This window comes from Eleutherodactylus coqui, chromosome 3 (genome assembly GCF_035609145.1).
Source record: "Eleutherodactylus coqui strain aEleCoq1 chromosome 3, aEleCoq1.hap1, whole genome shotgun sequence".
NCBI lineage: Eukaryota > Metazoa > Chordata > Amphibia > Anura > Eleutherodactylidae > Eleutherodactylus > Eleutherodactylus coqui.
This window is the reverse complement of record NC_089839.1, coordinates 12,673,012-12,695,983: the sequence shown is the minus strand read 5'-3', so window position 1 is coordinate 12,695,983 and position 22,972 is coordinate 12,673,012. Positions and strand designations below refer to the sequence as shown.

The following is a 22,972-nucleotide window of genomic DNA, read 5'->3' as shown; positions in this document are numbered from 1 at the left end:
TATCAGATGTGGATTAGATAGAACAGCAGGCAGTGTCACATAATGGGATTAGATACACGTTTAGCAGACCGTATCAGACGATATGTTAGATACACAGCTTAGTAGACAGTATCACACGATAGGATGAGATACACAGCTCATCAGATAGTATTGTGCATAAGAGGATTAGATACACATCTCAGTAGACAGTATCACACGGGATAGAATTAGATACATAAACTCAGCAGACAGTATCACACACACCAGGCTTAGATATCCTGGAGGGGTCCAGTATCTGCAGTCAGTAGAACTAGGTCGCTCTGGGTATCAGACGCAGACAGAGATGAGGCGGCGGAGCGCGGGACGGTGGGAATATCGGATACTGGGAGAGCAGACGCGCCCAGGGCGCTTTCCCAGTATCAGATACGATGTGACCAGCGAGCATCTGCCAGATGAGGCCGCGGCCGCTTGTGCTATCTGCTGGCAGCCGACACATCACATCCTGCCAGCGACAAACCGCGCTAGTTCGGGAACCCAACAACTGGGGAATTCTGGAACAGCTGGATCAGAACCAACATGGCCGCCGGGGCGTCAGCCGGCGCTCTTAAGAACCTGTCACACGGGACGGAATTAGTCGGCGCGGACATTTCTGCGTCACAGTGTTATCCCCACGCTGCTTGAATTCCGCACCCGTTAAAATCTGCGCATCTTTACTTCAAAACCACCAGATTACATTCTGCAACGAAAAACCTTTTGCCGCAGAATTAAGGACATTTTGCAGAATTGTCGCTGCCGGTTTCTAACACACAGGAGATTAAAGCTGCTGTAAAAAAATGCGAGACGTTCCGCATTCTGCAGTGAAAAATGTAACGAAATTCGCACTAATTGACAAGGTCCACATTTACGCTGCGCTGTGCGGCCTATTCTGTCCTGTATGAATGGCAAGTCCGCCATCATGAGATACCTCACTGGATTCGCCTTTCTGGGCCTCTGGGGGGCATCAAACTTCAAGGAGTTGCCCTTGAAGGAACTGGGGTGCTCCCGCCTCCTGCGCACAACTTCACCGCACGCCCCGTAATAATAATTACCAGAACTAAGTGTTCGTCAGCGCCGCGGCCAACTCCGAGCTGGCAGCGAGCCAAGACACAAGCCGAAGATTAATGAGGAGCGCGGGTCTTTAATTTGAGTGAAACGAAAACGTTCTTTACGTCGTCTTCAGATGAACCTCCGAAAAACGTGCCGCCTGCAGCTGAGAGCGGAGGAGCGAGAGGGGTCACCTTCAAAAACCGCAGACTCAGCAACGTAGATTCAGCGCCGCGAAAGATGATCTATACAGTCGACGCACGTGGAGGGGACGGGTTATTGAAGGGATCCGAGGCGAATGCCATCTATTGTTCTCTGTTATCAGAGAACATTCCCGGGCGCGATATTGGGCTGAGTTGCACGGCCCAGTATCGTGCTCGCCCGTGTAAAATTAGTCGAACACGGCGAATGTGAACGGTTTTTGAACAAGACAATGATGTATAAACCGGCTGCACGCGCTCCGACATCGTTCGCTCAGGCGGACCCCAATATTGACAGGGAATCCCTGCTGTTACGGCCATTACATTATATCTCCAGCGCCGAGAGCCTCCATCAGCCACGCTTAGCGATTACAGGGCGGCCATGGAGAAGTAGGCCGGCACCACACTAAGAAGATCTGTCTGTGTTGCCCCTAGCAACCAATCACAGCGCAGCTTTCATTTCTTATACTGCTGAGGTAAGATGAAAGCTGCGCTGTAATTGGTTGCTCGGGGCGACAAGGAAAGATCTTTGTAGACCGCTCTCACAAGCATGTGGCGCCGGCCTAGATTTCTGTGCTCCATCTTGTATTATAGGAGCTTTGCCTACACACTGGCGAGGGACTATACTGTGAGGATGTCATTAAAACCTAAAGGGGTACCAGAATTTCTCCACAGGACAGGGGGTAACTTGCTGATCGGCGGGGGTCTCAATACGGTGCCCCCCGTCCTCCTCCCTCTGGGGTTACTGACCCCCGCAGTGAGCAGACTAAATGCAGCCATGGTCGCACTGACATTCCATTCGCTGTCAGTGGGACCGCCTGAGCGGCGCTCGTTCGGCCATTTCCCTCAGCCCCACTGAAACGAACGGAGTGCTGATCGCGTGCGGCCAACGCTCCATCCAGAGTGATGTCATTGCGAGGAAAGAAGCACCCCCCGCAGTGACAGACACAGCAGGAAACAGGGGTCCCGTTCCCCAGATTGGTGAGGGTCTCAGCAGCGAGTTACCCCCATCCTGTGCCGTACGGATGCATTCGTTTTTTTCACGCGACTATTGATGGGCGATTTAGCGAGTTAAAACACAACCAAAACAGGAGCCGCTGCGCTGAGACGCGTGACTGACTGCGTTCTTTAATGGGTCCGAGTTCTGGTCAGTCATAAAGTCGGACGGAGCGCGGATGTTAAAACTCGCCAATGTGAATAGATCTTAAGAATATATTCGCAAGTGCAATTTTGGTCAGCGAAAAACTGGCCATTTTTCACGTATTTTTTAAGCTCGTTTCTATCGCGCATTTTTCACTACTCTGCACGTTTTTTTTCTCCTTTGGTCCAGCGGTTTAAAAAGAAATTGCGCAATTTTGCCACAATAATATGAGCGGAACTGCAAAATGCAATGTAAGTGACTGACTGCAAGTCACCGAGTATCATACGGGTGTATAGAGCCTGCGTAATACGCAATGCCAATATGGTCATGTGAGCCCGGGCAAAGGGAGAGTGAGAACGGGAGTGCGAGCGCGAAAGGAGAGGTGAAGTGTGATGAGCGCTGGACAGCGAGGAGGAGGACGAGCGGACAAGTGACAACAGACATAAAAGCTGCGAACTGGGAAAACAAAACGCTGAAAGCGTTCTGACAGACGAACGCGATGCGAGAGACGTGTAAATGAGCGGCCCACAATACACGGCGGCGGTAATCCCAGGGCTGAGCTCGGCATACGGGATTGTTGTCGCGCTCGCTCCATGTGACGCAGCTCTAGACTTTTCCCAGGCAGCCGGTATGCGAGGAACAGGAAGCCGTCCAATGAGAGGCCTGCGTGCGGCGGGTTAAGCTTTTGTAATTCTCATCTCGTGGGTAGAAACCTGATTCCTGAATCCTGAAGAAAACTTCCTCTTATAGAACCGTGCAAAAAATTTATAAAAACAGGAAATAAAAGCGGTGGCCGAGGCTGGACACCTGCGCCGACTACAAGGGGGCGCAAACAATGGCGGGAGCGGCCGAGAAAGGAACTGGACTCTGTACACAACCGTGGAAACTGCTCTTACATACAAGTAGTAATATGCGAACATCAATTAGTAGCAGATCAATGTCATCTGTGGGAAAATCCCTTTAAGGGAGATAAGCCATCAATATCACGAATGGCCCCTCTATTAGAGCCCCCATCTTGTAGCACGTTGGGCCTTCTTTGGCATTGAGAACCGCAGCTTATTAGTCCATCCACAAGTATCAAGAGGAGGCAGCGTGCGCCAAGAAAACCTTCCCCACCCCATGACTCCACCTCCACCAGACGGAAAGGAAGGGATCAGCGATTCATGCTGCTTGCGCCAATTCTGACCTCCCATCAGCAACAGAAATCTGGCTCCATCTGACCAGGAGATGATTTCCCGCTGCTCAGTGATACAAGTTTTGCGCTCTTTTGCCCGCTGGAGTCTCGTCTTTCTGTTTCTCTTACACACAATGGTGCTAGAACTGGTCGTCTGCTGTTATAGCCCATCCGTGCGGAGGAACGGCGAGTTGTGCGTTCGGACACGTTAGTTGGAGTTCCAGCATTGTATTCAGCTGACTGTGCAGCCTGTTGGTCAGAACGATTCCTGACATCCTCCTCCGACCCCTTTCAGTGATGAGCTGTTTCCGTCCACAGGATCCCCTTTCACTGAATGTTTTCCTTGATCGCGCCATTCTCTGTATACTCTCCACACCGTTACATGAGAAAAAAAAAACGCGGTTGTCTGTGAGACCCCGGCTAGTCTAGCACCGATGACCGGCCTCGTTGGAAGTCGCTCCGATCGCTGAATTTTCCCATCTAATGTGGATTCACACTGAAACTGATCCACGAAAACTGGTCACGTGATTTTATGCCGCACTCCGGGGTCACAGGGATGATTTCCATACAGGAAAGCGCCAATCGTGAGAGGGCCGGGGGGTCTACTAAAGGGGCCAGTCGGTGTACATCAAACATATACAACGGGCTGCAGTCATTATTATAGAGATTGGCTATTAAGGTTATATTAACAATGAATTGCAGGTAAAGCTGCTTTGTCATGAGCGGTCCGCCTATAAACATGGCAGCCACCACTGTGTGCCGGCGGGGTGCCAGGGCCAGGCTGATGGAGATAGTGCCGTATCTGTCATGTTAGACATGAGCGCTTCCTGTATGAGCGGCCGTGGATTTATCTCCATCCAACATGGTCACGTTTTCCAGGAAGTCCCGTCAGATCCTTCCCACCAGACTTTTCCTTTTTTAATTTTAGTCTGGAAAAGCTTAATTTATGAAGAATAAAAAAAAAAGTGCTATAAAAAGCGGAAAAGTTTAGTGAAACGCATCAAACTTTATGACGAAAAGTACAGATCTCGCCAGCTCACCCATCATGGCGGCACATAAGCTACTGATTCATTGGGCAACCAAGAACAGGATGGATTGCCCTCAAATGTTATTTCCATTCCGGGGTGCGGGAAAGCTGGGTGGTTAAAAAGTTGTGCCGGCAGCCATATTGACTGTCAACACACCAAGGATTCAGCCTAGCAGCAGCTGTGGGTCACTGCTGTGCAGCATCCCCCAAACGCGTTAGTGGTGTTGGCGCAGCAAAAGGAAGCAATCAGCAAGTGGTGCAACTTTCTAATCTGCCATCTGCTTCAATTCCTCACCATTTTCAAGATCTCTGCTTGATGTCAGTGAATGGGAACATTCCTGTTTACACCAAGAGTCTAGAAACCTGTATAGATCTAATACTTCTCGCAGCTGAGGGTTTGTCACAGTTGTATCCAGTCTACACAATCCTCTGGGACGAAAACTGCCAGCAATCTAGCCTAAGGAATCCGCCCATGCCCGCAGCCAGTGAGCCCGGCTCACCCGTTTTCCCCGGCAGCAGCGTCTGTGCGGATCCCTCCACTTCCAGGTTCACTGTACTGCACATGGTCCTCACGGCTCGCCGTCGACATGCGCAGTACAGGTTTGTTTTTTTAATCCCCTGCTTTCCCACGGATCCGCGGACCGTCCGCAACGAACACTGCGGACGGATTGGACGGCTTCTATTGACTTCAATGGAAGCCGCCCCTGCGGGATCCACAGAAAAATGGAGCATGCTGCGATTTTTTTTCTGCATGTGCCATCCGCAAATCAGGGGAAAAAAATTAAAAATCACAAGTATTGAATTAAGTGCTGATGACCAATGATTCTTTATGGTCTGATTGAACTGCAGATCGCACGCGCGAATTCCGCAATTCAATTATGCCCGTAGACATGAGGCCTACGGGTACGGATCCCACGAAGCGATCGCCATATATCTGCCACGCAGCTGAGATGCATCCGATGTGCTGCAGAATCCGCCAGCTGGCTCATGAATTAAAGGGATATTCGGGGCTTTAAGTGATAACCACGGATGATGACAACGTCCAGCCCGCTGCACAGGACTGATGAATGGGGTCCCCATCCTTCAACTATACCGAGGGGATAGGTCTGCCCCTTTAAGTGCTTACTGACTGTAAACGGTTAAACGCCATGTGGTTTTAGGTAAAACGTGCGGCCATTAACCAAGCGCGTCCAGTAGGAGCTTTAATCATTAGCAGCCCACAGCTAGCCGCAGCTTTCGGTCACTCGATGGCTGATCTCAGCGCTCCGCGAGAACGTACCCTCATGTAACAATGTGCTGGACCAGATACAACTGTAACGGACGCTCAGCTGCGAGAAGTTTGTTACTCTACAGCCGTGGCTGCAGGGCATGCTGGGAATTGTAGTTTCCTAACAGCTGGAGAATGGCAGGTTGCGGCCCACTGAAAGTTGTACAAAACAAGTTGATCAGGTGCCAGGCTGGTGCCCGCCGTGCCAGCAGCCCGCCGTGGAGGTTAATAAACGCCCCCATAAAGTATCCTGAACCACATTTCCTCCTCCCAAAACAATATTTTGAGTTTGTCCGTGCGGGGAGCGGAGGAAGACGGGAAGGCAGGAGGGCGCAAACAAAGGCTTGGCACCCTCTGCCAGCTACATAATAACACGGCGTTCTGTCTGTTTGCCCTGGAGCCTGCGAAGAAAAGAGAAGGCAGCAGAACTTATCGCCAGCGAGCAGACTGCGGCCGCGCACAATGGAGACGGCCAACGTTTTATCGCCAAGGGGGAAAAAACTGCGCAGTTCCTGTCAGTGACGTTTAGAAGTTGCAGCTGGCACCGCCATCCCAGGTAGATGCCCGCCAGCTGCAGACTTGTCACCTAGCTACTGAGGCAGGAGGTACCACAGGGGAAGAAATCACTGAAATGTGTTGCTGAGGATTAGAAAAACATGGCCGCTTTCAGTCAGAAACAGCGCCACACCTGTCCACAGTTGGTGCAGCTCAGCTCTGGCGGAGCGAATGGGCTGATTACAAAACGGCGGACGGGTATAGACTGTTTTGTGAAAGCAAGCAGCCATGTTGTTCTAACCCTGGAAACTCTATTAGACATTTCTTTGTTGCCCATGGCAACCAGTCAGAGCGCAGCTTACATTTCTTCTCCTGCTGAGGTAAACTGAAAGCTGCGCGGTGATTGGTTGCTATGGGCTATTCAGACATGCAGGTCTATTTCTATTCTGCCCTTGCTGCCAGTAGCAACCAATCAGAGCGCAGCTTTCATTTTACCTCAGCAGAGTATAAAATGAAAGCTGCCTTCTTTTTTTTTTATACTGCTGTGGTAAAATAAAAGCTGCGCTGTGATTGGTTGTCTCTGGTGCCCATTGCAACCAATCACAGTGTAGCTTTCACTTTACCCCAACAGAGCATCAAATGAAAGACACGCTCTGATTGGTTGCTATGGGCAACAAGGAGAGTTTTGCTTTTACACAATTCCCTAACACCCTCTTGCATAGCTTTGTTTGCGGTGACAACCAATATGGCGGCTCCACGTATTATACTTGGGATGTAACGCCACCTCAGACCCCTGCGGATACACGGATATTATACGGCCTTACGATTCTGAATTCGCAATCTAACAGAAGTCGATGCGATTGTGTTGTAGATTGAAAAAAAAAAAACGCAAGAAATCCAGTGTTTTTGTTTTTCTTGCGATCTGCAGAAACTTGCGACCGCAACTGTCCCGACTTCCATTAGACTGCGAGGTCCAAGGCCTACACTGCCATCTTTAGTTGCGGCCATAGCCGCTGTGTCATACTAGTCTTAGGGCGTATTCTCCGAGGTGATTTTCACGTCCGTGTGCCGTCTGCGTGCTGACCGACCCATAAGTCAATGGGGCTATACGGACTTGCGGTTTTTTTTGTACACACACCATAGAAAAAAAAAAACGTAGCATGCCATATTTCGCAAGACGGTTCAATGGATGCGCAAAATAAAATGCAGCTCACGCGGAGGACATTGTTAATCAGAAGGGAAAAAAAATTGGCCCGCCTTCCGTATTTTTTTTCTATACGTGCGGGGGTCGCCATCTGCCCGTTAGAACATCAGTTAACCCCTTCGTCGCTCGACAACTCGTATTGTAACCATAAACGGACATTTCTCTCTCGGCCGTCCCATGCTGCCAGTTTAGGCCATATGTACTCGTCCTATCTTCTGTATAAAGCGCACTGTGCGCAAGCAACCTGGGGGCCTGTGCGTCCTACGCATTACGCACGTGTCTTTTAAGCGCGGAAAACACGCAGTACACATATATTTGCTGCATATGCTAAATACCCCATATATTGGGGTATAATACGCACCACAAGAGGTCACGTGGCGTTTACTATCACACACGCGAAAAAAAACGCAGGGCAACTTATTGTGTATTGCGATATCTGGCCTGAGCCAGGACTAGTGACATCACTGTATCCAGGATGATGTCATCACTTAAAGGGGATTTCTGGTTTTATGCAAATAAAACTTTATTGCTGTTTAGTGAAAAGTTCTACAACTTTCTTATAGAATGTTATGTATCAATTCCTTACCAGGCCCTAGCTCTCTGCTTGTTGTCACTGAATGGAAACATTCTTGCTTTAGATGCAAAACCCATTCTGATTTATTCCTGTTCAGACAGCTTCAACGGGTCGTGCCAAGCTCCGGTACAAAAATCCCCAGAGCGGGGTTCCTAAAAGGGAGTGGCAGCGCGTGTGCACCACCGCTTCGCTGAGCGGGGGCTTCAGGATCAGTGGTGTAGCCAATGGTCGGACCACCACTGATGAAAAAATGATCCCCTATGGCCAGGGGATACACAACCTATGTAAGGGTGCGTTCACACGGCGGGTTCCGATGGAGAGCTTTCCGTGAGGATTCCACCTTTAGAACTGCAGCAGAATTCCACAGCTCCGCCATGTATTGTGCCACGGATCCGCATGCAGAGGATCTAGTGCTCCGGTAATAACAGCTGATCGCGGGGGGCTCAGCAGTCCTGTGGCACGAGTGGTTCAACGCCAATCTCTAACCATCTGCCGACCTGAACGGAGAGGTAACGTAACGCTATAGTGGAACCTGCCCAATAAGTCAATCACCTGAGTGTAGTCACCTGAGCCAGCCACCAGGAGACGCAGGGAGGGGGGAGGATTCACCTGCTCTCCCGTTTTCTTTGTTTGTGCAGCTCGGAGATTTGCTTTACCTGGAGGCAGTGACCTGCAGAAGGGCGCCGGCTCACAGCTAACCAGCGTGACAGATGTAAACAGAACAAAGCGCCAACGTGTGAACACGTGGGACACATGGACACCCGCGGCTGCAGGACAATGACAACGGTGGCCCAACGCCTGGGGCTGCAGGTCGATGACGACGGACGGTGGCCCAACGACTAGGGCTGCAAGACGACAACAAGGACGGCAGCCCGACGCTTAGGGCTGAAAAACGATGACAACGGTAGCCCGGCGCCTGGGGCTGAAAAACGATGACGACAGTGGCCCGCACCTGGGACTGCAGGACGATGACAACGGCAGCCCGGCGCTGGGGCTGCAGGACGATGACAACGGCAGCCCGGCGCTGGGGCTGCAGGACGATGACAACGGCAGCCCGGCGCTGGGGCTGCAGGACGATGACAACGGCAGCCCGGCGCTGGGGCTGCAGGACGATGACAACGGCAGCCCGGCGCTGGGGCTGCAGGACGATGACAACGGCAGCCCAACGCCTGGGGCTGCAGGACGATGACGACGGCGGCCCAACGCCTGGGGCTGCAGGACGATGACGACGACGGCCCAACGCCTGGGACTGCAGGACGATGACGATGGCGGCCAAACGCCTGGGACTGCAGGACTATGCCGACGGCAACCCAACGACTGGGGCTGCAGGACGATGACGACGGCGGCCCAATGACTGGGGCTGCAGGACAATGACGACAGCGGCGGCCCGACGCCTGGGGCTGCAGGACGATGACAACGGTGGCCCGACACTTGGGGCTGCAGGTTGATGACGACGGTGTATGCTTGGGGCTGCAGGACGATGACGACGGTGGATGCTTGGGGCTGCAGGTTGATGATGACGGTGGCCTGGCCTTTGGGGCTGCAGGTTGATAACGATGGTGGATGCTTGGGGCTGCAGAGCGATGACGACGGTGGCCCGACGCCTGGGGCTGTAGAGCGATGACAACGGTGGCCCGACGCCCAAGGCTGCAGGCAAACACACCTGTGCAGGTGGAAGCATCACATGTCATTTTTATGCTGGTTAAACAGTCTGATGACTTCCCACCCGGATGGCTGCAGTCACTTCTACACTCCGGGGGCGCAGGACGGCGTCGGTACAACATCTGGGGCAGCAGGAAAATGGCGCACTGACAATAATAATTGTCACAGGATCACTGAACAGCATATTCGTGTCGGGCAGCGAGGCCCGTGTTACACTGCCAGGCGTTCGCCTTCACCTTGCTATAGAACAATACCTATGACATCACCGGACCCTGATCTGTTGTGTTTTAATGCCAGCTCGGTGGAGTCAGCCTGGCACTGAGCTCCCGTGACCTCGGCAGGCCAGATTTGTCCTTTCATGGGCTCTCCCTCCCTTCCCCCTCCACGAGGTGTTGACGGTGCAGATTCAGAGGGCCTCACAGAGCGGAGCGGACCACCGCTCCATTGCCAGCACTACAGCCCCCAGCATCCTCCTCCTATTCCATAGGGGGCGCACTTCCGGACAATGACAGCGATTTTCACCGACGCCAATTTATACAGAGTATTTTTGATGCCAATTTCACCTCTACAACTAAGGCGCCAAAACCTGCATGCCGCCGCCGCCGCCGATTGTGATGTAGATCCGCAAGAAGATTCGCAGCACATTCTCTACAGATCGCACGCTACGGCGACACGGCGGAACGCAGATTGGATTTTTTTTGCACAAATTCTGCCTGAAAATCCACCTGAAAAATCTGCAGCCGAGCCGCAGATTTCTGCCACGAATTTGTGCTTGTCTTTACCGTGGGGTCAAATTTGCGTGCAGATTCTACACAGAAGCCACATCACTTCGTCTTTTCCTTGACTCCAGACTTTGGCGCAGATTTCGATTGGAGCTACTTAAACACTTCATAGACCTGTATTCTGCCGCGGATCTGATGGGGGATGTGCGCGGGATCCACGGCACAATCCGCCATGTTACGGGCGCCCGGTTGTACATGAAGGTTCTGCAGCTTTCTGATAGACTTTGGGGCACATTTACTTGGAGCGTTAGCCTGAAAAGCGTAAACACAAAAACGCTCAGGATAGCGCAGTGACGATCGCGGTATTGAGCACTTACCTGCGCTGCCAGGGACCCTACACAGCGGCGCAGGTGGGTGATGTAAACTCTGTTGTAGGCCCTGGTGTGCTGATATTCCCACAAAGTTGCACAGTAAATTGCGCGGGTATCGGGTCCTGGAGCGTCTGGTTTGCGAATATGCAGTATGCTGTGTTTTGGGTTTTTTGCGCAATCGAAATGCGTGTGCGAAAGTGAGAATGGAACGGATGCTCTGCGCTTTGCACAAAAACCCTCATGAGGGGAAGCCCTAAAAATTTGTGGGCGCTAGCGCCTCCAACAGTCGTCACCCTATGCGTCTACACGGGAGCGCCAGACGATAAAGATCATTCCGGCCGCCCGCTTTCATCCACAGTAAACAGGCCGTTCATACATGACGAGTTACACGGGACCCCAGTCTGCAATTACAAGCGCTGGCCACTGCACAGGGTCAGAGCAGCAGCTTCTGTCCAGACCCCGATGTAACCCGGCACTGACTGGAAAACCCTTTAAAGGGCGCACCCCGTTATGAGCGACAAATGTATTAAAAGGTGCGCCCCTCTACATATATTTGTCCCATCTGATGGAAACCTACGCCAGCTATGACTTCTAGTATAATGTATGCCAATCTCTGCATGGCCACACCCCTTCATGCTATGCCCTGCCTACTTTTTACACTAGTGGCGGGACCAGAGTAAATGCCTGAAAAGTCACAATTTTGGATGTTAACAAGATTGTTTTCACTCACTGACAGCAAGCAGCAATCGCACCTTTTCACAGGGCTTAATATAAATGTTCACCTGATTTGAATTGCCTGCATGTGGCCGGTAAAGGCCGGGGTGGTCCTGTATACTACTCTTCAGCTGTGGCATCTGCCATCTCGGTGCCCGCGCCCCCGGTACTGTCTGGACTTTATGCGTTAATGCTTCACTATTTCTAATATCCCTGCTTGCTGTCATTGAATAGAAACCTATAACAGCTGAGGGTTTGCTACAATGTACTATGAGCTAACCATCCTGAACTCCAGGCTAATGCACTTTATCTGCACTGGTACACTGTAACAAACCAGCAGGACATGGCGGTCACAGAACGGCCTACATCGGGTACAATTGTAGCAAACTTCTAACTGCGACCAGTATTATTAGAGGCGTTCGGTTTTCTTGTCTCGATGCAAATAAAGACTGTTGCTTTTCACTGGCAGCAAGCAGAGATCTTGAAACCCATGAAGAACTCTAAAAGTAGATTACAAAGTGTCATTATACAATGATTGAAGGGGTCTCCTACTTCAGGCATTTATCCTCTATAGGGGATAAAGGTGTGATCACTGGGGGTCCGACCGACCGCCACCGCCCCCCCCCCCCCCCCAAAAGCACCATGTAAATGAGGAGGCGCGCTCACGCTTCACCATCGCTCCATTCACTTCTATGGGACGGAGAGATCAACGCACCTGACTATCCCCCTCTGGCCCATAGGAGTGACTGCAAAGGGGGCGGAGCATGCGCTGTTCTCGGTCGGACCCCCAGCGATCAGACAATTACCCCCATCCTTAGTAAAAGGGAATAAATGGCATTCGTGGGAAAATCCCTTTAAGCTTTATTTACGTAAAAATGGAAAATCCCATTAATGCGCCGAGCCAGACAGACCCGTCTCCGTATGAATCTGACACACTGTGCAGAAGCCGCAGCAGTCGTAGTGCTGCCTATAAAACCCTTCCAGGGCGCACATACGTTGCGCTAACCCGCGTGTTTTTCCACATACGCCCGTGAGAAGCCGCTGTTATTGCGATGGAAATCAGCTCTAGGTGCACCGAGCTCCTGCTGAGCAGCCAATCTGAAGAAGCAGAGCTGCAGTGTAAAGCATCAGTAGCCTCCAATGAGACAGGAGGTGGATTTTTAACAGACATTGCAGCTGGACTGGAGTCACGGATCAGAACCCTGTCGATCGCCCCACAAAATACGGAAGGCCCAAGCTGCGCAACGATACATTTCCACCCTCACTGTACAAGCAGTCGGTTCGCCGCTAAGGATTCCCGGAAAGCGGAGTGACCGCCGCGCCAGTATAGCTGCTTATGCGAGCGGAGGGGGACGAGCGGCTGTATACGCACCGCCAGCCGCCACGAGGGCGTTCACACATCAGGCTGCGCTCACAATGAACTTGGCTGGCAGCGTATGTGCTGAACAGCCCCGACGTATGCCAGTGTATGCCACACATTGCCAAGTCACCACCTCCATCTCTGTCCTGTTCCTCCTCCGTTCCTGCAGTGCAGCCAGTCCTGATAGGGGCGCTGCCATTATGGAACCCCGCTGCCATGAGGGGGACTTGTCTGTACAATGTTAGGTAGGTGGTACGTGTCACATCACATGATGCCAGGACCCAAGTACTCTCACTGCCCCGCTGGCATGTCCTCTCCCCATTCTGGTGCCATCTCCTCCCCTGGTCAGTGATTCACCCGGCCGTCCACTTAGTGTAACACGTGATCCGTCACACCGGGCGCCATCTTCCATTACTCTAGTTCTGATGGCACTATCGATGGTGGTTGGGTCACATTGGCGCTCCGACCGCTCTGCGGCCCCCGCACACAGCGAGCCGCGATGTCCTGTGTGATCAGACACCTTTCTAGATCAGTGATTTGTCCTACAGTCGCTCTTCTGTGGGATCGGACCAGACGGGGGTCTTCACCCCCCCCACACATCGGTGAGCCTCGGGCGCCCATCACCCTGTCCACCAGTCGTCCTTCCTTGGACACGTTTGGTAGGTACTAACCCCTACATACCGGGACACCCCACAAGACCGGCCGTTCTGGAGCCGCTCTGACCCGTTGCCTACACATCACAAGGTGGCGCTTGTCGCTGTCGCTCGGCTCCGCACACTTGCTCGTTTTTCCTATTCCCGAAGTATCACAGTCATGGCGTACAAACACCAACGATTTTTCCATCCGATTTTCGGACCGAAATAAGACGGAAACAAAAGACATTATTTTAGACCGTTCTATTCACGCGCGCAATTCAGAAAACGGAAAGAAAAAAAAACCACACCCCCCGATTTACACCGCCATTTTTTCTTTTGTGCGAGATGTAAAAACGGAAGCAGTTCCTATTTTCGTGCGATAACAGAACTTGCGATGTGCCGCGCGATCCGAACTGCGTCTGAGAATCTTGGGCGCAACTCGCAATCAGCCGTGTAAGTACGGCCTCAAGGCAGGCAGTGGAGCGCGAAATAAAAGAAGCCGGAATCTGTCGCCGCCACAAGGCCGCAGCGGGGGCATCTGTGGCCACCATGTAGCCTGGCAGAGGGGATCCGGGGCTTACCAGGCGGCTGCGTCCTTCACTGACATCAGTGGAACATCTGCTGTAAGTGGCATTATGTAGATCTGGTCAGCGCAGACCCCGCTGACCTGTGACCCTGTAGACAGTGGGGGTGGGGCATGGGGCTTATACACACAGGCTTGATTAGCCATGTCTGCCCTATAGGACTTCCTATAGTCATACTCCTGCATAGAACAGACACGGCCAATCAATCCCTGCCAGCCACAGTTCAAAGAATAAAAATGGAAACTGTCAACAAGCAGGTCAGCGGATGCCGCTGGTCTCATTTATTACTATATGCATGCTGTACAAAAACATCCACACAGCCCAAGGGTGCAAGATGCAAAGAAGCTGTATGGGAGAAGAACCCATTCTTTTAACCCCTGAGTGACCAGCAGTACGCCTTTTTCTGGCCGTCACAAATGGGCTTTAAACCTGCACTTTCATCTTTTGATGATGGTGGCTTGGCTGACTACTGACAGCGGGGCTCCTGCTCTGACCAGCAGAGAAACCTCAGATCCTGCCTGCCGAACCCCTTATATGCCACGATCAGCAGCAACTGCAGCATGTAGGCAGAGGACAGGGGCAAGAGGTTCCTTCTGTCACCCATCGGCATCCCGCAAGTTAATCACAATGGGTTCCCATGGCAGCCGGAAGCCTGACAAAGGCCTCCATGGAACTCAGCCTATTAGACCCCGCCTCCCGCAGATTCTAATAGGCTGATGCCATAGGCTTAGTAGAATGCAGTACATAAGTAATGCAGTGTAGTGTCCTACCGATCGCTTTAATCCCCCTCTGATAGTAAACGGTTCCTCTGCGGTCTCCGCAGCGTGCGACGCCCCCTTACATGGAGGAGATGCCAGGCGGCACACGATGGATATTACCGCCTGCGGCACGACTCTAATATTTCAGTTCTCTCCCAAAAACTGCTAATGAAAAAGCAATCCAAAAGCCCCGTCTGCCCCAAAATGTCTCTAATAAAAACTGCAGATCTTCCTGCAAACTACGAGCCCCCCGGAGCGCCGCTGCTGGGAAAATAACGACGCCCTGGCGTCCCGAACGCGGCGATGCAGAGTCATCAGGACAGTCCATCATACACTCACGGATCCGTCACAAGCTGCTTGCTGATGGTTTCCAGGATGTGTTTTGGGTTCTGTACAAAAGGTGCTGAAAAGAACTTCAAGACGATTCCTTTTACATTTTCAGACTACGGAGACGACAGTCAACCAAGATGGAAGTTAGATTTAAAGGGGAACTCCAGGGCCGTAATCGGGGCGCCGCGGAGTGCGGACCATAACGGATACAACAAACGCAGCGGAGAGAAGGCGATCACCCGCTGATGCCCTAGGCTGACAGAAGGACTCCCATCGGTGCTGAACATCTTCCCTACCGCGAATGGCGAGATTACCGGTCAGAGCGCGAGTACCATACATCTAGCGGATACGGCTATATTCACAACTGCGCCACAGATCTGCCGTACCATCCCAGACAGAGCAGCATGCTGTACTACTACACATGGGATACTCACGGCAACATGCTGGAAGCTGGGCGGACCCCATTATATAGTCAGGGTGGTCCAGCGTACCGCCGATCCGGCTCTTGGGATAGAGGCAAATACAAGGAACACTTTGCAAACCGAAACTAGCAATGACCAGAGAAATACGAGATAGATATCTAAATATATATACACACATACATACATATACACACACACATACATACATATACATACACACACACACCTGTCACAGCCCCAGCCGAGCGCGCACCTACACGGCCCGGACTGCGCACCTACACGGCGCTGTACACCATGATGACCGGATACCCACGATGACATCACTAACGCACAGAGATGCAGACTCCACTACATTCCCACCCCAGCGGAGAGTGACCGCCGTGACATAGGATGCCGATAACGCCAGGGCATGAATGTACATACAACGAACTGCCTGGTAAGGATACTAAAAGGGTTCATTTTTGAAGGGCACCTCCATCACTACCAACCTGCCCTCTAGTTAATGTAAGTCCTTGAGTTGTCCTCTTCTGTCAGGTTTTAGAAACATTTTACTCAAACACTTCCTCTTTTAATATCACTTTAAGGAGAAGTGATTGACCCCCAATATGGCCGCCATCATGGCTCTCGCGGGGCTGTCACTCAGGTTTACTATACTCATGACTGGTTATACAGTAACACTATCCTTTCTCCTTAGGGAAAGCACCTAGACGTCTGGCTTTGCTTTTAATTCCCAGTCATTGTTACAAGGCTTGTATAAAGAGTCTGACTTTGGCTTGAAGGAATGTTGCCTTCCAATAGGTGGCGCTGTGGAGGTATTATCCATCTTATTTGGTTATCCAGTGACACAGTGGAGTGTATATCACAGCATCACAAGTCAGGGACAGCTAGAGGACGGCCCCAACGTGAGCTAGAACGGCGGCCATACTAGTGGTCATCAAGGCCTTCCAATAATATGAGTTGTGGAAGGTGAAGTGTCACACGTTGCGCTACTACGTGAACCAGTCTCCAGAATTTGCTACAACAGTAGGCTGTAAAATCCAAAATGTTAGCTTTTATTTAGGTTGAGTTTGAATATCTTTAAGAGCGTTTAGCTCTGAGGACCCGTCACATGACCCGAGACCCCCGACCACCACAGCCACCTGGATTCCGGAGACACAAATCATCCACCACCAAATCACCAAGGAGAAGATGTATCAAACTGAACGAACCAACGGCCAGGAGACTCTGCTCATCAGAAAAACACCAAGGAGAGAGGGGAAAGGATAGACGGAAGGAAAGGACGCGAGGAGCAGAGCCGAGAGGAAACCAGAAAGGAAGCGAGGAGCAGAGCCGAGAGGAAACCAGAAAGGAAGCGAGGAGCAGAGCCGAGAGGAAACCAGAAAGGAAGCGAGGAGCAGAGCCGAGAGGAAACCAGAAAGGAAGCGAGGAGCAGAGCCGAGAGGAAACCAGAAAGGAAGCGAGGAGCAGAGCCGAGAGGAAACCAGAAAGGAAGCGAGGAGCAGAGCCGAGAGGAAACCAGAAAGGAAGCGAGGAGCAGAGCCGAGAGGAAACCAGAAAGGAAGCGAGGAGCAGAGCCGAGAGGAAACCAGAAAGGAAGCGAGGAGCAGAGCCGAGAGGAAACCAGAAAGGAAGCGAGGAGCAGAGCCGAGAGGAAACCAGAAAGGAAGCGAGGAGCAGAGCCGAGAGGAAACCAGAAAGGAAGCGAGGAGCAGAGCAGAGAGGAAACCAGAAAGGAAGCGAGGAGCAGAGCAGAGAGGAAACCAGAAAGGAAGCGAGGAGCAGAGCAGAGAGGAAACCAGAAAGGAAGCGAGGAGCAGAGCAGAGAGGAAACCAGAAAGGAAGCGAGGAGCAGAGCAGAGAGGAAACCAGAAAGGAAGCGAGGAGCAGAGCAGAGAGGAAACCAGAAAGGAAGCGAGGAGCAGAGCAGAGAGGAAACCAGAAAGGAAGCGAGGAGCAGAGCAGAGAGGAAACCAGAAAGGAAGCGAGGAGCAGAGCAGAGAGGAAACCAGAAAGGAAGCGAGGAGCAGAGCAGAGAGGAAACCAGAAAGGAAGCGAGGAGCAGAGCAGAGAGGAAACCAGAAAGGAAGCGAGGACCAGAGCAGAGAGGAAACCAGAAAGGAAGCGAGGACCAGAGCAGAGAGGAAACCAGAAAGGAAGCGAGGACCAGAGCAGAGAGAAAACAAGAAAGAAAGCGAGGAGCAGCGCAAGAAGGAAAGAAGAAAGGAAGCGAGGGGTAGCGCAAGAAGGAAAGCAGAAAGGAAGCGAGGGGTAGCGCAAGAAGGAAAGCAGAAAGGAAGCGAGGAGCAGCGCAAGAAGGAAAGCAGAAAGGAAGCGAGGGGCAGCGCAAGAAGGAAAGAAGAAAGGAAGCGAGGGGTAGCGCAAGAAGAAAAGAAGAAAGGAAGCGAGGGGTAGCGCAAGAAGAAAAGAAGAAAGGAAGCGAGGGGTAGCGCAAGAAGGAAAGCAGAAAGGAAGCGAGGGGTAGCGCAAGAAGGAAAGCAGAAAGGAAGCGAGGGGTAGCGCAAGAAGGAAAGAAGAAAGGAAGCGAGGGGTAGCGCAAGAAGGAAAGAAGAAAGGAAGCGAGGGGTAGCGCAAGAAGGAAAGAAGAAAGGAAGCGAGGGGTAGCGCAAGAAGAAAGGAAGCGAGGGGTAGCGCAAGAAGAAAGGAAGCGAGGGGTAGCGCAAGAAGGAAAGAAGAAAGGAAGCGAGGGGTAGCGCTAGAAGGAGAGAAGAAAGGTAGCGAGGGGTAGAACAGGAACGAAAGAAGAAAGGAAGCGAGGAGGAAAGATAGAAGAAGAAAGGACTTCCAATCATATAAAGTTGTGGAAGGTGGAGTGTCACACGCTGCGCTACTATGTGATCTAGTCTGAAGAATTCGCTACAAGAGTCTCGCCGGCAGGAACATCTCAAGCTGTAAAATCCAAAATGTTAGCTTTTATTTAGGTTGAGATTTAATATTTTTAGGAGCGTTCAGCTCTGAGGACCCGTCACATGACCCGAGACCCCCGACCACCGCAGCCACGTAGATACCGGAGACACAAACCATCCTCCACCAAATCACCAAGGAGAAGATGCATCAAACTGAACGCACCAACGGCCAGGAGACTCTGCTCATCAGAAAAACACCAAGGAGAGAGGGGAAAGATAGATAGACGGAAGGAAAGGAAGCGGGGAGCGGAGCAGGAAAGAAAGAAGAAAGGAAGCGAGGAGCGGAGCAGGAAAGAAAGAAGAAAGGAAGCGAGGAGCGGAGCAGGAAAGAAAGAAGAAAGGAAGCGAGGAGCGGAGCAGGAAAGAAAGAAGAAAGGAAGCGAGGAGCGGAGCAGGAAAGAAAGAAGAAAGGAAGCGAGGAGCGGAGCAGGAAAGAAAGAAGAAAGGAAGCGAGGAGCGGAGCAGGAAAGAAAGAAGAAAGGAAGCGAGGAGCGGAGCAGGAAAGAAAGAAGAAAGGAAGCGAGGAGCGGAGCAGGAAAGAAAGAAGAAAGGAAGCGAGGAGCGGAGCAGGAAAGAAAGAAGAAAGGAAGCGAGGAGCGGAGCAGGAAAGAAAGAAGAAAGGAAGCGAGGAGCGGAGCAGGAAAGAAAGAAGAAAGGAAGCGAGGAGCGGAGCAGGAAAGAAAGAAGAAAGGAAGCGAGGAGCGGAGCAGGAAAGAAAGAAGAAAGGAAGCGAGGAGCGGAGCAGGAAAGAAAGAAGAAAGGAAGCGAGGAGCGGAGCAGGAAAGAAAGAAGAAAGGAAGCGAGGAGCGGAGCAGGAAAGAAAGAAGAAAGGAAGCGAGGAGCGGAGCAGGAAAGAAAGAAGAAAGGAAGCGAGGAGCAGAGCAGAAAAGAAAGAAGAAAGGAAGCGAGGAGCAGAGCAGGAAAGAAAGAAGAAAGGAAGCGAGGAGCAGAGCAGGAAAGAAAGAAGAAAGGAAGCGAGGAGCAGAGCAGAAAAGAAAGAAGAAAGGAAGCGAGGAGCAGAGCAGGAAAGAAAGAAGAAAGGAAGCGAGGAGCAGAGCAGGAAAGAAAGAAGAAAGGAAGCGAGGAGCAGAGCAGGAAAGAAAAAAAGAAAGGAAGCGAGGAGCAGAGAAGGAAAGAAAAAAGAAAGGAAGCGAGGAGCAGAGAAGGAAAAAAAAAAAAGAAAGGAAGCGAGGGGTAGCGCAAGGAAAGAAAGAAAGAAAGAAAGAAAGAAAGAAAGAAAGAAAGAAAGAAAGAAAGAAAGACAGAAAGAAAGACAGAAAGAAAGACAGAAAGTGAGGGGTAGAACAGGAAGGAAAGAAGAAAGGAAGCGAGGAGGAAAGATAGAAGGAAGAAAGGACTTCCAATAATATAAAGTTGTGGAAGGTGGAGTGTCACACGCTGCGCTACTACGTGATCTAGTCTGAAGAATTCGCTACAAGAGTCTCCCCGACAGGAACATCTTAGGCTCTAAAATCCAAAATGTTAGCTTTTATTTTGGTAAGGTGTAATATTTTTAAGAGCGTTTAGCTCTGAGGACCCTTCACATGACCTGAGACCCCCGACCACAGCAGCCACGTGGATACCGGAGACACAAACCATCCTCCACCAAATCACCAAGGAGAAGATGCATCAAACTGAACGCACCAACGGCCAGGAGACTCTGCTCATCAGGAAAACACCAAGGAGAGAGGGGAAAGGATAGACGGAAGGAAAGGAAGCGGGGAGGAAAGGGAGGGAAGGAAGGAAGCGGGGAGGAAAGGGAGGGAAGGAAGGAAGCGGGGAGGAAAGGGAGGGAAGGAAGGAAGCGGGGAGGAAAGGGAGGGAAGGAAGGAAGCGGGGAGCAAAGGGAGGGAAGGAAGGAAGCGGGGAGCAAAGGGAGGGAAGGAAGGAAGGAAGCGGGGAGCAAAGGGAGGGAAGGAAGGAAGCGGGGAGCAAAGGGAGGGAAGGAAGGAAGCGGGGAGCAAAGGGAGGGAAGGAAGGAAGCGGGGAGCAAAGGGAGGGAAGGAAGGAAGAAAGGAAGCGGGGAGCAAAGGGAGGGAAGGGAGAAAGGAAGCGGGGAGGAAAGGGAGGGGAGCAAAGGGAGGGAAGGAAGGAAGGAAGCGGGGAGCAAAGGGAGGGAAGGAAGAAAGGAAGCGGGGAGCAAAGGGAGGGAAGGAAGAAAGGAAGCGGGGAGCAAAGGGAGGGAAGGAAGAAAGGAAGCGGGGAGCAAAGGGAGGGAAGGAAGAAAGGAAGCGGGGAGCAAAGGGAGGGAAGGAAGAAAGGAAGCGGGGAGCAAAGGGAGGGAAGGAAGAAAGGAAGCGGGGAGCAAAGGGAGGGAAGGAAGAAAGGAAGCGGGGAGCAAAGGGAGGGAAGGGAGAAAGGAAGCGGGGAGGAAAGGGAGGGGAGCAAAGGGAGGGAAGGAAGGAAGGAAGCGGGGAGCAAAGGGAGGGAAGGAAGAAAGGAAGCGGGGAGCAAAGGGAGGGAAGGGAGAAAGGAAGCGGGAGGAAAGGGAGGGGAGCAAAGGGAGGGAAGGAAGGAAGGAAGCGGGGAGCAAAGGGAGGGAAGGAAGAAAGGAAGCGGGGAGCAAAGGGAGGGAAGGAAGAAAGGAAGCAGGGAGCAAAGGGAGGGAAGGAAGAAAGGAAGCGGGGAGCAAAGGGAGGGAAGGAAGAAAGGAAGCGGGGAGCAAAGGGAGGGAAGGAAGAAAGGAAGCGGGGAGCAAAGGGAGGGAAGGAAGAAAGGAAGCGGGGAGCAAAGGGAGGGAAGGAAGAAAGGAAGCGGGGAGCAAAGGGAGGGAAGGAAGAAAGGAAGCGGGGAGCAAAGGGAGGGAAGGAAGAAAGGAAGCGGGGAGCAAAGGGAAGGAAGAAAGGAAGAGGAAAGGACAAAAGAGGAAATGGAAGAAGAAAGCAGAGAACAAGAAAGAGGAAAGAAGAAGAAAGGCAGAGGAAAGCAAGAAGCAAGACAGACAGGAAGAAGGAGGAAGAGAGCAAGAAGGAAGAAAGGAAGGGGGCAGGAAAATGAGCGAAAGAAGGAAGAGGAGCAAAAGGTAGAGAGGAAGAGGAAGAAAGTAAGGTAGGAAGGAAGATATCCCAGATCATGGGGGCCCCAGAAGTGATCTACCCACATAACAATATGATGCTCTTGGGTCACACTGCCCCATCATGGGGTGCCCGGCCATCACCACCGCTGATGGGGAGGCCTGGGGTGACCCCGAACATACCCAGCGACCCCGCACCCTCCACCCCAGCAGGGCATCACTGACCCCCAGAAGTTATGGTGACCCCTCCATGACAGGGGGCTCAGTATGGTCCTCAATGACACCCGAGGGCACAGCTGACAGCCCGCTGCACTCAATGACACAGAGATGACAATGCAGAACACCCGCGGGCACCAGCTCTGCCCCACAAGCCTCAGTGACAGCAGTGACCCCACAGCCGTGCCATCACAGCGCCCCCTAGCACATGCAGGCAGGTGACCCGGATCCGGGTGACTCACCCCACTCGATGTAGTCGCTGATGTTCTTGTCGCGGCGCAGCGGGGAGCCGCAGCACTCGTCGTACAGGCAGAGCAGCGCGTCCAGCAGGCTCTCCACACTCATCCGGCCCCCGGCGCCCGGCGCCCCCGGCCCGGCCAGCATCAGCTGCTCCAGCCGCCGCAGCCGCACCTCCCCCGACATCTTCAGCCTCCTGCGGCCCACCTCACCGTGCACTCGCCCGCCGGCTCACCCGCCGCCGCCCGGCCCCGCCCGCCATGTCCAGAGGGGAAGACGAGAGGATGAGAGACCCGGGGACACACACACTGGATCCTGCGGGCTCCGAGGGGAGGAGGAGGAGGAGAGAGCCGGGAGGAGGAGGATGGAGGAGGAGGAGACTGGAGCGGGGAAGATGGAGGACGGCGAGACCCCACAGCGGGACGGGGCTGTACAGCGACCCTCACACCGGGGACGGGGACAACACAGGGACCCCCACACCGGGGACGGGGACTACACAGAGACCCCCACACCGGGGACGGGGACTACACAGAGACCCCCACACCGGGGACGGGGACTACACAGAGACCCCCACACCGGGGACGGGGACTACACAGCGACCCCCACACCGGGGACGGGGACTACACAGCGACCCCCACACCGGGGACGGGGACTACACAGAGACCCCCACACCGGGGACGGGGACTACACAGAGACCCCCACACCGGGGACGGGGCTGTATGGAGACCCCCACACCGGGGACGGGGACTACACAGAGACCCCCACACACCGGGGACTACACAGAGACCCCCACACCGGGGACGGGGACTGTACAGAGACCCCCACACCGGAGACGGGGACTATACAGAGACCCCCACACCGGGGACGGGGACTACACAGA

The 22,972-nt window shown here is 52.7% G+C and overlaps 1 protein-coding gene across 6 annotated transcripts in view; it reads right to left on the bottom strand.

The window, feature by feature from the left end:
- CDC42BPA (CDC42 binding protein kinase alpha) overlaps window positions 1–22,415 on the bottom strand; it is a 183,641-nt gene extending 161,226 nt beyond the window's left edge. For all 6 annotated transcript variants that reach the window (XR_010791138.1, XM_066595127.1, XM_066595129.1 and 3 more), the window contains exon 1: window positions 22,098–22,415. Coding sequence is in view for 5 of the 6 variants with exons in the window: in XM_066595127.1 (XP_066451224.1) it covers window positions 22,098–22,278 (181 nt within the window). In the remaining variant the exon portion in view is untranslated. The remainder of the gene's footprint in view (window positions 1–22,097) is intronic.
- Window positions 22,416–22,972: the final 557 nt, after the last annotated feature.